This window comes from Mangifera indica, chromosome 3 (genome assembly GCF_011075055.1).
Source record: "Mangifera indica cultivar Alphonso chromosome 3, CATAS_Mindica_2.1, whole genome shotgun sequence".
Lineage (NCBI taxonomy): Eukaryota > Viridiplantae > Streptophyta > Magnoliopsida > Sapindales > Anacardiaceae > Mangifera > Mangifera indica.
In genome coordinates this window covers 5,035,487-5,048,852 of record NC_058139.1, presented here as the reverse complement: position 1 = coordinate 5,048,852, position 13,366 = coordinate 5,035,487, and the positions used below count along the sequence as shown (strand labels likewise).

The 13,366-nt window shown below is 29.8% G+C and overlaps 2 protein-coding genes across 3 annotated transcripts; both read left to right on the top strand.

The window, feature by feature from the left end:
- Positions 1 to 1,444: 1,444 nt before the first annotated feature.
- LOC123212597 lies at positions 1,445 to 5,338 on the top strand. Of its 2 annotated transcripts, XM_044631776.1 has the most exons (6): positions 1,445 to 1,830; positions 1,929 to 2,072; positions 2,581 to 2,694; positions 2,956 to 3,138; positions 3,826 to 3,990; positions 4,778 to 5,338. In XM_044631776.1, the coding sequence occupies exons 1-6, from the start codon at positions 1,642 to 1,644 to the stop codon at positions 5,123 to 5,125; spliced, it is 1,143 nt and encodes a 380-aa protein (XP_044487711.1). In that variant the 5' UTR covers positions 1,445 to 1,641; the 3' UTR covers positions 5,126 to 5,338. The 2 variants fall into 2 exon arrangements, with proteins under 2 accessions (XP_044487711.1, XP_044487712.1); XM_044631777.1 differs by lacking the exon at positions 2,581 to 2,694.
- A 2,833-nt stretch (positions 5,339 to 8,171) lies between these two features.
- LOC123210532 (CBS domain-containing protein CBSX3, mitochondrial-like) lies at positions 8,172 to 10,208 on the top strand. Its single transcript, XM_044628939.1, has 6 exons — positions 8,172 to 8,308; positions 8,415 to 8,673; positions 8,797 to 8,878; positions 9,497 to 9,570; positions 9,724 to 9,784; positions 9,881 to 10,208. The coding sequence occupies exons 2-6, from the start codon at positions 8,416 to 8,418 to the stop codon at positions 10,021 to 10,023; spliced, it is 618 nt and encodes a 205-aa protein (XP_044484874.1). The 5' UTR covers positions 8,172 to 8,308; position 8,415; the 3' UTR covers positions 10,024 to 10,208.
- Positions 10,209 to 13,366: the final 3,158 nt, after the last annotated feature.

Sequence of the window (13,366 nt, the reverse complement as noted above, 5' to 3'; positions counted from 1 at the left end):
ACTAAAATAAAGAAAAAAAAAATCAAGTGAAAAATTCGTAGATGAAGAGAAGCACAGTAAAAGTTCTGTAGGAATTTTTGATAGAGGTGTGTTGAAATCTTTGAACATTTTGCAGTAATGGAAATGGAGAGGAGAGGAGTGACAACAATTTCCGTTTGAAATGGAGGACGGTGACAGCAAGAAACTCTTTGTTTTTTTTTTTTCAAAATGAAAAGAGTGAAATGTTATAATATAAAGGATAAAATTGGAAATTCATGATGTTTATAATTTTTTTAAGGCCAAAGCACTATTTCTCACTCAAGTTTTGGTGCATTTTCAAAATCACCCACGTAGAGTTTGAAAAACCAAAAGTCTTACTTATCCGTTTAAAATCTCAATTATAATTAAAAGTAAAACTGTTATTTAAAAAATTTTAAAAAACTAAAGTTTTATTCTTTATCCCCTCAATTTGAAAACTTATAATTTTCCTTCACCTGAAATTTGCAGACCGTCATCGGAGACGACTTTCTCCAACCGCGTTGATTCTCTCTCCTGATTTGAATCTCCTTACTGATTACATCTCAACCACCGATAAAACTTATTTCCTTTGACGAAGATGAAATCATTTTTGTCTGAGTGTCTTTATCTTGGATGAAGATGATTATCAGAGGTCTCAGACGAAGACGACGTGGTTGTCTAAGACCTCTAACGGTCCTCTTTGTTTTGGACAAAGACGAAATCGTTTTCTTCTGAGATGATGACAATTTAACGAAGACAATTTCATCTTTGTTAGAGAAAATAGGTTTCGCCAATAATTGAGATGTGATCGACAATGAGAGTTAAGTTGGGAGGGAGAGCCAACACGACTAGAGATGGAGAAGTTTGCTGTCTTCGATGACGATATGCAAACTTTAGGAGAGAAATATTAATTTTTCAAACTTCATGTAGATAAATTATGAGATTTTCAAACTAAAAGAGGTAAAAGTAATAAAACCTTAGTTTTTTTTTGTTTATTCTTAACCCTAACTAATATTTTTAACGAATGAGTGAGACTTTAAATTTTTCAAATCTCATGAACGTAACTTTGAAAATATACCTAAACTTAGGTGGGCATAGTTGTTTGGCCTTTTTTTGAAAGGTCAAGAAGCGGTACTCTACCTTAGTCCTCCATAGATGTAACGAAACAAATTTGGTGAATTCATTTAAAAAAATCATAGACTAAATGTCTTCTATAAGCATTTCATATCATTTATTAATTATTATTATTAAGAAAATTATGTCGAATATAGGATGGTTTTAATATTTTAAAGCTATTTTTGATAATTATATAATATGTTTTGATAACAGCAAAGAATAAAGAATAAATGTCAAATGGACATGGTTGTTTGTAATGTTGTACTGCTCTATCCAGAGGCTTTTCCGTTTACTGTTCGTTTATTTTATGAAGGACCAAAAAAAAGGGTAATTTTAATATTTTGGCCTAACTGAGGAGGGTTTTCTGTAATTATGCCATTGTACAATATAGAGAAGATTCATCGGAAGCCAGCGGCGAAGCAGCAGGTGAAACGCGTTGACGATAAAGGAAGGCGTTTGGGAAAGCGCCAATCAATCAGCAAACTGTAGCCGAAAAAGTTTGCTATTTTTGGTGAAATCTGGACTAAAATGGCTTACAGAAGGAGACAGCCAGGCTTATCCGATGAAGATGATGTTGACAGCAGCTCAAGTTCCAATTTTTTAGCTGCAAAAGCCATTAAGGCTTCTTCGGCAACTAGGGATTCTTCTCTTTCCTCTGCTTACTCTTCTCCACTTTCGAAACCTAACCCCTCTTCTTCATCCCAATCTCAATCGAAGGTACTTTTTTTTAATAAAGTTTTTTACTTTTTTTTTTTTGAAATTTTATTACAGTAAGAATTGATGTGGGTAGTTTTTTTTTTTTTTGGTTAATCTAGGATCCTGGCTCCTATAACTACACATCAATGAAGAGTTTAAACGAATCCAAATCTGGGTTTTGGGGCAATCTCGCTAGGAAAGCTAAAGCGATCTTGGACGATCAACCGTCTCAGGACTTGGCTGCTACTGAGACAACTCCCAAGGTCTGAATTTAATGTTTCATTTCTACAAGGTTATGGTTTTAGGAAGTTATTTAGTATCCGAAATTTTCCACCCCGAATGATGTAGCATTAGTAACACTCTTAAGTTGAAATAAAAGATTTTAGGATACTATTGGAGACGTCTGGTGTTTGCCCATAACTGTTAATGTCAAATTCAAATTTATGTAGCAACTTAGATGGCAGAACTACGTTAGTTACAGAATGTATAGAAAAGTCGTGGCATTACCTTGCCACTTGTCGCATCAGTTATTATTTACATGATAGTGCCATCAGTTGGAATGAAAATTTGGGTCACTATTTGGAGTATGTAGTATTATTCTTGTTCTGCATTTTTTCATAAGCATTTTATTTGTGTCAATGATCTTGATACTTTGTGAACTCAACTTTGTATCTCAGTTGATGTGGATGTAATGTTACTTGCCAATGTAGTAGTCACTTCAGATAGAAAGTTAGAATTTCAATGTAGTAATTCATGTATTCCTTCTGGCAGTACCATAATACATATGACTCAGGAGAGACACATAGAAAACCGGAGAGTCCTGGATTACAGAAGGGACTTAATGCGATCACGTCTTCTTTAAATTATATTGGAAATGCTGTTGAGGTGAGCTTTTATAAATGTTCTTCTTCCATTTGTATGTTAGAGTATTCATTTGTTTACTTTTTAGTTTTTCCTCTATATTTGATCTTAATATACTTATTGGAAGCATTGATTTATGCTATACCATTTTGCTAGGGCATACTCTTTTTATGGATTCATATTTGCGATTTTATGATATAATCTTCTGTTTTGGTAAATTGTTACTTAATCTGCAGATGTAATGTTTTCCTTTAATTTGAACCTCTGCTGCTCAACCTTTTTCAGGAGGGCATTTCAATTGTGGAGAACCGAACTGCTGGCATCATTCAAGAAACTCGTAAACACATTAAGAAAAAGCCTGGCAATTATCTGGCACAGAAACAGGCAACTAAACAACCACATGTACAGGCCCAAGCCCAAACTCCAACAGAAACCGATCAAGAACTTCAATTGAAGGCATCTCGCGACGTAAGGTGGCAACTGTATCTCACTGGTTCATGTGTTAAAGTGCATTGCATGTTTGGGCTGGCCCAATCTGCAGTGCATAGTAGATGCCAATGGATGTTATTCAATCTATAACATTGTTTGCCTAATATACACAAGCGACAAGTTGCACTTGGCACTGTATTATTGTTTATAATGGTGTGCCCCTTTGCATGATAGTCAATGACTTATAGGAATTGAAACTGAAGCCATACAGAGTTTATGCATTAGCTTTAAATATATCTTTTATCAAGCTCTGGCTTCTTTTAGTTAGGATTTAGTTCACATTTTTGTCTTTGCATATCCGCAGTTTTTTGGCTGATCCAATTCTTTGAAAGACCAATTACTTCCAGAGTCCTGCTTTACTTTTTCTTCTGGACTAATTAGGACACAACATGGGCATAAGAACAGCTTATAAATGGATATCAATATCTTTCTAGGAAGTATCATTTGTACCTCGAGTCTCATCAATCACTCCTAGATGGTGCATTATTAACTGTATATGAATTCACGCTTAGGCAGCACATTCAAGTGAGTAGGAACTAGATAATAAAAAATAACATTTTTTTAATGTGAGAGTTGCAGAACTTCATTTAATAATCAAGCATATCCTAAATTAATAAATCAACCCCCATAGTGAGATCCATGATTGTCTGCTTAATTATGTTACAGGTTGCTATGGCAATGGCTGCCAAGGCAAAGCTTCTTCTTCGAGAGTTGAAAACTGTCAAAGCAGATCTGGCTTTTGCTAAAGAGCGATGTGCTCAGCTGGAGGAACAAAATAAAGTTCTTCTGGAGAGTCGTGAAAGGGGAAACAGTTCAGAAGATGATGATTTGGTAATCCTATTCCCTGATTCTCTACTTTATATTTTTCATCATTTCTTGTTGAGATAATCTGGGTTATGATCTGCTTTATTATTTTCTTTTATTCAACAACTGAAAAACTGAAACCAAAGGTTCTGTTGAAAAGATGTATTCCAAGTCCATATATTAACTGTTCTGCATAGCTGTAATTTGTTGTGTATCTGGGTGAGCAGCAATGAGATATTAATGAATTACAGCTAAGAATACTAGTTAAACACTATTGGTGGGATACCTTATTAGTACTATCAGAAAAAGATACAAAAAGAAAGTTTCCACTCTGGCTTGGGAGTGTACAATTTCTGTTTAAATTGTATTTCAAAAAACTCGTTCTACTTGCATGATAAGATTTCTAGAGGATGAAGCCACATCCAAAGTAGATCTGCTTGCACTTTACACTTTTAAGATAATTTAAAGGACATTTAGAGACCAGAATCCAATTTGTAAATCCAAAATTATAAAAAGTACTATTTTTAAGAGCCATGAATAGATATCGTATAAACTTTCTGTTCTGTAGTTGCAGTAACAGAATCCATCTTTTGATTTAACCATGTCTGCGCTGTGTAATTCACAGACCTAGTTTACATTGTATAATGCAAATTTTAATGTAGCCTTACAATTATCTGTTTCAAATTTATGAGTCAGTTAAGATTGAAGGGTCACCAGTTTTCCATGTCCGATGGACTGGAAAATGATTTGTTTTTTTTTTTTAAACTATAAATCAAACTGATACACATAGCTGATGCCAACATTGGCATGTCAGATTCGGCTTCAACTTGAAACACTTTTGGCTGAGAAGGCTCGATTGGCACATGAGAACTCAGTCTATGCACGTGAGAATCGCTTCCTAAGGGAGGTTGTCGAGTATCACCAGCTTACCATGCAGGATGTTGTATACTTGGATGAGGGCACCGAAGAAGTCACTGAAGTTTACCCCATAAAGGTAGTGTCAAATACACATGCTGCGGTGGCCACACCTCTGTTCCCGCCCTCTCCAGTGCCCCCTGAGGGCTCCATTGATACAAGCTTTCCGATGAGTCGGGATGTTTTGCCTTGCCCTCCTCCATTATCAGAGCAAAGAGCTGCTGCACCAAGCTCCTCCTCTCAATGATAGGAAATGTAGGAAGTCACTCTGTTTGAGTGGTATTTACCTTGTACTGCTCTATTTTGAAATTCCATTAGTCTGAAATTATAACTGCATCTTATATTCCTGCTCTTTGATTTTAGTTTTAATTGTTAGAGGTTAATGTTCCCCTTATTGGGCTATATTGATAATTCATCTTTGATTATGTATAAAAACCCTGTTGATTACTTCTTTTTCAAAGCTAATTTTTTTAATTGAAAACATGATCTCTCATGCTAAGCCCTTTTGATATAAACAATTGTTTAATTGGGGTTTGCATTTTAAATAATTTTAATATATGTATATGTTTTTCGTTTTCAGTAATTAAAATAAGGAGTTTAATTTTGTATTTTTAAAATTACTTGAAGTATGTAGACTCTGTCATGCTGTAATTCAACAAGTCAATCAAAAGCTAAGCTTCTATTAATATAATTACTTGGCCCCTTCAGAGGTAGCAAAGTCTCCTACACCTTTTCAAACGTAGTGAAACTTCTCCAGAAAAATCACTTGCCATCGCAGTGCTGTTCCTTCAAATCAACAGAGTCAAAGGAAGATAGGGATTTCGAGTAATTTCTTTAGATAAAATTTGTCAGCCCATAATATTCTATTCAAATGGGTGTGTTTGTTTCGGATAATTTTTTATTATATAAAATTAAATATTATTATAAAGTTAAATTATTTAAAATATTATTATTATTATTATTATGTAAGGTAAAATTGATATGTATTATAGTCTATGTATTCAGTTGGCTGTTAAATGAATAGTAAGAGATTATTTTAATTAAATTCTCTTAAAAATTAATGAGTATAAATTAATATTGTGTTTAGTTAAACTAACATGTCTTTTGTTAAAATGTTTTGTGTATTTTTTAAACTACTCTCCATGTCAATAATATATTAATATTTTTTATATTGTTAATTTATGAAATTAATTAATTAACTCAAATTTTTCAATTTGTTTTTAAATTGAAAATTAGAATATTTTTATTCTAAAAATTAAATAAATGAAAATAAATTTGTAACAAAATTAATATTATTTTAATAATATTTTAATACTTACGTAAATATGGTAATCAGATTATTTTTTTATATTATCTACTATATCATCTTATTAATATAAGATTATCAAAATTTTTTAAAATTTAACAAATTAAGCAAGACAAGTGAATAAAATATGAATTACTAAGGTAATTAAATATTACCCCGAACTAAAAAAACCCTTTAAAAGTGCGTTTAGTTTGGGTAATTTTTTATTACTATAAATAAAATATTACCACAAAGATAAATTATCTGAAAAATTGCAATGATATATTTGTAACCAAATTAACATTAATTTACTAATCTTCTAATATGTAAGATAAATATGATAATCTAATTACTCTTATAATATTTGTCACATCAACCTTAGTATTAACAAATTATTAAAATATTTTATAACTTATAAATCAAATAATGTAATATAATTATTAAAAGATAGTTTATCAGACAAAAATTGACTGGGTTTATTTTAAAATAATCAAAATCCTTGGATCAATTGAAAGAAACAAACAATTTTTTTGGCAAATTTATTCTATTTCTCTTACCCTTTCTAACACTTCTATAAACAAAATAATAATAATAAAGTAATATTATATATATAATTTTATACATAAATATTGATGTGTCATCATGTGATTAGATAATTAAAAATTAAAAATAAAATAATATTCAATTATATAATAATACATTATTATTTATACTTATAATTATGTGTAAAAATCATACTTATAATCTTATTGATAATAATAATCATAATAAAAATGGCACAGTAGAAATCAAACTCCAACTGCAGGAGAAAATAAAACCTTGACAAACCCTCGAAGAACCTCTTTTCACAGTTCAAAAAAAAATTAAAAATTTTGAACAAAATTTACTTATGACTACAAATAATCTCATATTTTAAATTCTGTCTTTATTATATTCGCACAAACAAAGCAATGATGATTTATGAAATAATTGTGGGCCATTAAGTGTTAGTTCAAAAGTGGGGTTCCAATAGATCTACGCAAAGAAAAAACTTTTCGTAATTGAGTGCAGTTATTGTCACCCCCACTCAAGAAGCCCCATTTCTTACAAAATTTCATTAGTGCTCTCTCTCTCTCTCTCTCTAAAAAAATAAAAAGTGTATCTACTTTAGATTCATAAATATATTTATACATAATATTTTATGATTAAATATTATTTTATATTTAATTTAAAATCAATTAATTATATAATAACATATATAAATATATATATTTATATACTTAAGCCTTGTTTCAAAGACAAACTTTTAAACAATCTAATTGAAAGTCATCGAAACAACCCTACAAAAATTCACAACAAATATTCTCAATAACACAATACAGTTGAACAACACAAAAAATAAGGGGATTAAAACAAGAGTAATTAATTAAATTAACAATTTTAGCAAGGGATTATCCAATCTTAATCCATACTTGAAAGGCTATATGGACATAATCCTTAAAAAAGTTTGAACAATTTTACCAGAGATTTTGCAAGGAACATGACTATACTTCAGCTGTGAATGGGACAAAAACTCGAAAATGTATTAACTACTGATCCTAGCTCAAAGTTTCCTACTGAAAAATGGTTTGAATTGTGATACCATGTGTAACCCAATGACAGACAACAAACAGCATTAAAATAATAAAATTATATAGATTTTTTTATATAATTTAGATACATAAATAATAGATAAATTAAATATTTTTAAATTAATAATAAAATAATATTTAATTAAGTAATAATTTAACATTTATGTGTTTAAACTGTAGATACTATAAAAACTATTGGCTGAACAAAGGTTTGTATCGTAAAACCATGTGTACCTTATGACAACAAACAGTATTAAAATAATAAAATTATGGATATACTTTTTTACATAACTTAAATAAATAATATAATTAAATATTTTTAAATTAATAATAAAAAAATATTCAATTCACTAATAATCCAATATTTGTATGTTTAAATTGTGAACGATACAAAATCTATGGACCGAAAAAAATTAGATTCCAGACATTTTTTTATTTCTTTGGTTAACTTTTAAATCCATCTCTACTCTACTCTTATCCATTTCATTTCAGCTGCTGTCATTGTTCCTCTCTCTCCTCTATAGTGTACGCCAAGGTAAATCCATCTCTTTCTCCATCATCATCATCTGCCTTAATATTTGAACACCCTTTATTGATCTTTCTAATTTAATCTTTAAATTTATAATTTTTGATGTTAAAAGAATGCAAGGTGTCATTAAATCGTTTCTGTCCCGCGGGAGTTTCATCAAGACTGCCGTTTTGCAACGCGTCTGTCTGGTGAATCCGGTGCTGAGGCCATTGGTTTTTTCGAGAAATGAGTCGGTTTCATCGGCTCGTATAGAAGAGCAAGGATTTGAGAGCACGACTATATCAGATATCTTAAAAGCTAAAGGTAAAAGTGCTGATGGGTCTTGGCTTTGGTGCACTACTGATGATACTGTTTATGATGCCGTCAAGTCGGTAAGCTTGATAAAGATTACTTGAAATTTTATATTTGACTCTGATTTTTTTTACTATGTTTATTATACTATTTTTACTATTTTTATACTGTTTTTTTACTGATTGATTTAATTGTGTTTGTAGATGACCCAACACAATGTTGGAGCCTTGGTGGTGGTGAAATGTGGGGAGCAAAAATCAATTGCTGGGATTATTACTGAGAGAGGTACTTTATTTTCCTAATTTATTTCATTTGTAAAGGTAGTGGTTTGTTCAAATACTGTATAAGAATTACCCAAAAAATAAACATGATTTTTTATGTTGATGGAGGGTTCGGTTAGGTTGTTGGTTAAAATTTGTGAGTCTGGAGAACCTCAACTCAACCCCTTTCAGCTTTTTGTAGTTTAATTTTGTTTTGCATGATTTTTATCTTGAAAAAATTGGAGGTGGCCCGGTATAGAAAAGGGAGAGAAATCTTAACCAAGCATGTTTAATAATATATGTGTATAGAATGTTTAAAAGTTTCAGAGAGAATCCTTGTTGAAATTGAGTTTTGGTTCAAATGCATTCAGTTTTGTGGGGCTTGGACGCTTAATAGCGTGATCCTGATGGATCATTAATGTTGACGGTAATGAGTCTTGACTTTTTATTCCATGTTATTGGCCATTGTTTCATAGGTTTTGGGAAAGATGGTATGCACCAGACGTAAAATGTGGAATTTACTTGATATATTCTTTGTTTATTTCTGTATTTCTTGTGTTTTCTAGCTCGCAAACATATCTCTTTGTTGATAGCAAATGCATTTGGTTTGCGTATTTCACCTGTGCTAATAATTGAATATCAGATTATCTCCGGAAGATAATAGTGCAGGGAAGATCATCCAAGTCAACCAAGGTCGGGGACATAATGACCGAAGAGGTATTAACTAACTCTAATGTAGGATTTTGTTTGGTTTGACTTGTCAATTTCAAGCTTTTTGCAGATGAACTTGTGAATTTTTGCATATTCCTATTGGTGCATACTTATGTGCATATGTGGGCTATTTATGATCACATCAACTGGTGGTTACAGAACAAGCTTATCACGGTGACACCGAACACCAAAGTTCTGCTAGCAATGCAATTGATGACAGGTTTAAATACTGCTGCCCTTCCGTGAAATATTTACATTCATTTAGTTTGTTTTCTTCATCTCTAGAAGATGTAAGTTTGAACCAATGATTTGGCAGACAACCGCATTCGGCACATTCCAGTAATCGATGACAGGGGAATGATAGGCATGGTATCAATTGGAGATGTTGTTCATGCTGTGCTGACTGAGCATCGTGAACAGCTGGACCGCATGAACGCGTTTATACATGGAGGTTACTAGATATTGAAGACAATGATAGAATGTTGAGATAAGCTCTTTGAACACTAAAAAACCAGGAGCTTGTGAATATGGTGTGTTGTGTGCATCTCAGTTCATGTTGTCTTTTGTTTTTACAGATGTCAATATGCGGTGACATGAAATACTACCGTGTAGGTTTATATCAAGAGCTCTAAATTTGCTTTCCACTTCTGTGTTTATTTCCTCTGCAAATCATGATGAATTATTTCTTCTGGTTATTGATTTAAGGGGCGATGGGTTGGAGTTATTTTTAATTACTTGGTAATTTATTTTTAAAGAGTAATAAAAAATTTGGATAATATTTTATTGTTAATAATAATACGAAAGTTAATATATAAAAATAATTAATAATAAAAAATCTGATTTATTAAAAAAATATATAAATAATTTTAATTTTTGTTAATATTTTATCTTTACTTATTAAATTTTTAAGATGACAATGCCCATAAGTTTTAATTAAAATAATAAATAATATAAAAAATATTTTTATATCTATTAATATTTTATATAATAAATAAAATAATATATTAAATTTTTTTATTATTTTTAATCCAATATTATAATTATTTATATATTATTTTTATTAAATATAATAATAATTTTATATTTAGTAATTTTTTAATAATTTATATTTGTATAATTTTTTATTTTTAATAATAAAAATTACTTAAGTCAATTTCATTATGTTTGAGGAAACGGAAGTGAAAGCGATTATAGCCTACCTTTCTTTGTTGTAATTAAAAAAGACAAAAACATTTTTGGCTCTTTTAAGCTTAAATATTAATTTAATGAAAATAATATTATATATTTATTTTAAATATATAATTTTTATATATTTATATATTTTATTATATAATTAAATCTTATTTTATTATTATTTAAAATTATCTAATCATATTATTTTATATTATTTAATCAATTTAATTATTTGTATACATCTATAATAATTCCTTCCAATTTTTTCTTTGCCATTGTCCCACTTTTTCCACTGCCGCCACCAATTGTTGTCAACCCATTTCCATGTTTTTGAGGGCAACAAACAGTCAGCGTACAAGCCAGTGGGCTCATGAAGAGACATATACAATCAATCAATACATCACAAATCTTGCCTGTTTTGTATTTTTTCTCAAAAAATAATCCCACTCAATGATGTTCCATCAGTCCACTCAAAACAGTTTGCAAACCTAGTTAAGTCGTCAGCAGTGCGTGTTTATCAGCTCATCTCTCAGCAATTTCACCACACAATGTTCACAACAATGATCAACACTGGAACTTGATTGATCGAGTTCTTTCTCATTACCAACAATAATATGAGAAGTTATCAGCCACCAAGGGAGGATGTTCTCTTCGTTTCTCCTCCATTGTTCACTTCTTACGAAAGAATATTCCTTCAGCTTTAGCGGATTCAAACCATCATTACTTTTCAAACTACCTGACGGTTCAATCAAGGACTTAACGTGTTGACGTAATTTTTTATTATCAAATAATATATACAATTTAGAATTTTGTATATGATAAATTAGAATATATAAAAAAAAACTCATGTAAATGTGTTATGGGCATATATGAATATTTAGTTATGAATTGAAATATATTAAAAATATATATTTAATATTAAAATTTTTGTTTTATTTGACTCGTTGATCTAAATATTTATCTCTATAGTGAACATACTTAGATAATATTAGAAAGGTTAAATAGTAGTTATGAAAATTAAAATACAATTCATTAATTTTCACACACGTGCAAGTAATCAAGTTCAAGCAGCACAAGTAATGAACACTAAGCAAAAATAGAGATAGAAATATTCAAGATTTTAGAATAGTTCGGAGTTTTTCTATCCAAGTCTCTTACATCTAATTTTTCAGGGAAGTTATTTGAAGTTTTATTAGTAAGGAAATACGGTTTAATAATTAGTTCAGAGAGTAAAAATACCTCGACAAGGTTAATTTACAAAGTTTGAGTACAAGTGCTCTTTTAAATATGTGATATAACGTTTAGTGATAAAAGATAGAAGACCTTTCTAAAAAAGAAGAGTATGCGCATAATATTATAAGTTCTCTAACCTTTACCAACACAAAATGACTTGTATTTATTGACTTTTAAGTGTTGAAATAGATGAAATAGTCATTGGACCAAAGAAGGTAGTCATTATCATATGAAAATGGCTTCTTTCACTTAAAATGTGAAGATGCATGAATGTTCATTTTTTTGCATGATTGTAACTGACGTTAAAATCTTCTTTTAAAATAAAGTTAATTTCGATCATACCTATAAACAATTGATTTTTAACTAGTGTAATTCAAGTGTATGGTCGTACTTAGCTTTGTAATGAGTAAAAACTCTAACATCTTGAACAATTTTTATATACAAGAGTATGAACACTTGAAATTTGACTTATGTATGAGCATGTATATTTTTAAATACAGTGCAACGCAAACACACATGGCCATATATGAGTAGTGACTTAGGGAATTTTTAAATAAATTAACTAAATGTGACATATTTTTTTTAACCGAGACTAATATAGGACCATAACCTTTTAATGCATGATTTTGCATTCCCTAAAATGAAAAAAAAAATTCAAAATTTTAATTTATGCAATGAATTAAAATACCACAAAATATGAATATTTAGATATTTTGACTCTTTTTAAGAATATTCACTTTTAACCAAGTTTAGATCGATTTTGAATATAAATTTGAATCGATTTAACTCAGATTGGTTTTAAACAAAGTACAAATTATCATAGACTAATCTAAGAGCATTTAAACAAGCTCATACAATCAATCATTTCATGAAATCATGCAATTGAGCGCATATACCATCTCAAAACATACTTTATAGCAAAGAAATAATTATGTACTTGTGATGTGTCAATCACTCTGAACTCTCTTTGGATAAAGAAAAATCCATTTTTATGAAGAGACTTGATCAAAATATCAACAATTTAATTAATAATGTCAATAAATTCAATTGAATATCTCCTTTGTTGATATAATCACATAAAAAATGATACTTTATGTCTATATGCTTAGTTATAGACTGTAGAATTATAATTTTACAAAGTTGAAAATGCTTGTATTATTACAAAAATATTATAATTTTATTCATTTAAAAATTATAAAATTGTCATCCGATTTTGTTTCTTTGAAAACCATAAAACCAATATATTTCTTAAAAATTGTTAAGTGTCACCTCTACTTTTCCCATCAATCCTACGTCATTTGAAATGACATCCAAAATTGATTAAGTTCAAATAATAAACATTTAAAATACATAAATCAATGGTTGAAATCCCCTTAATATATCTTAAAATTATTTT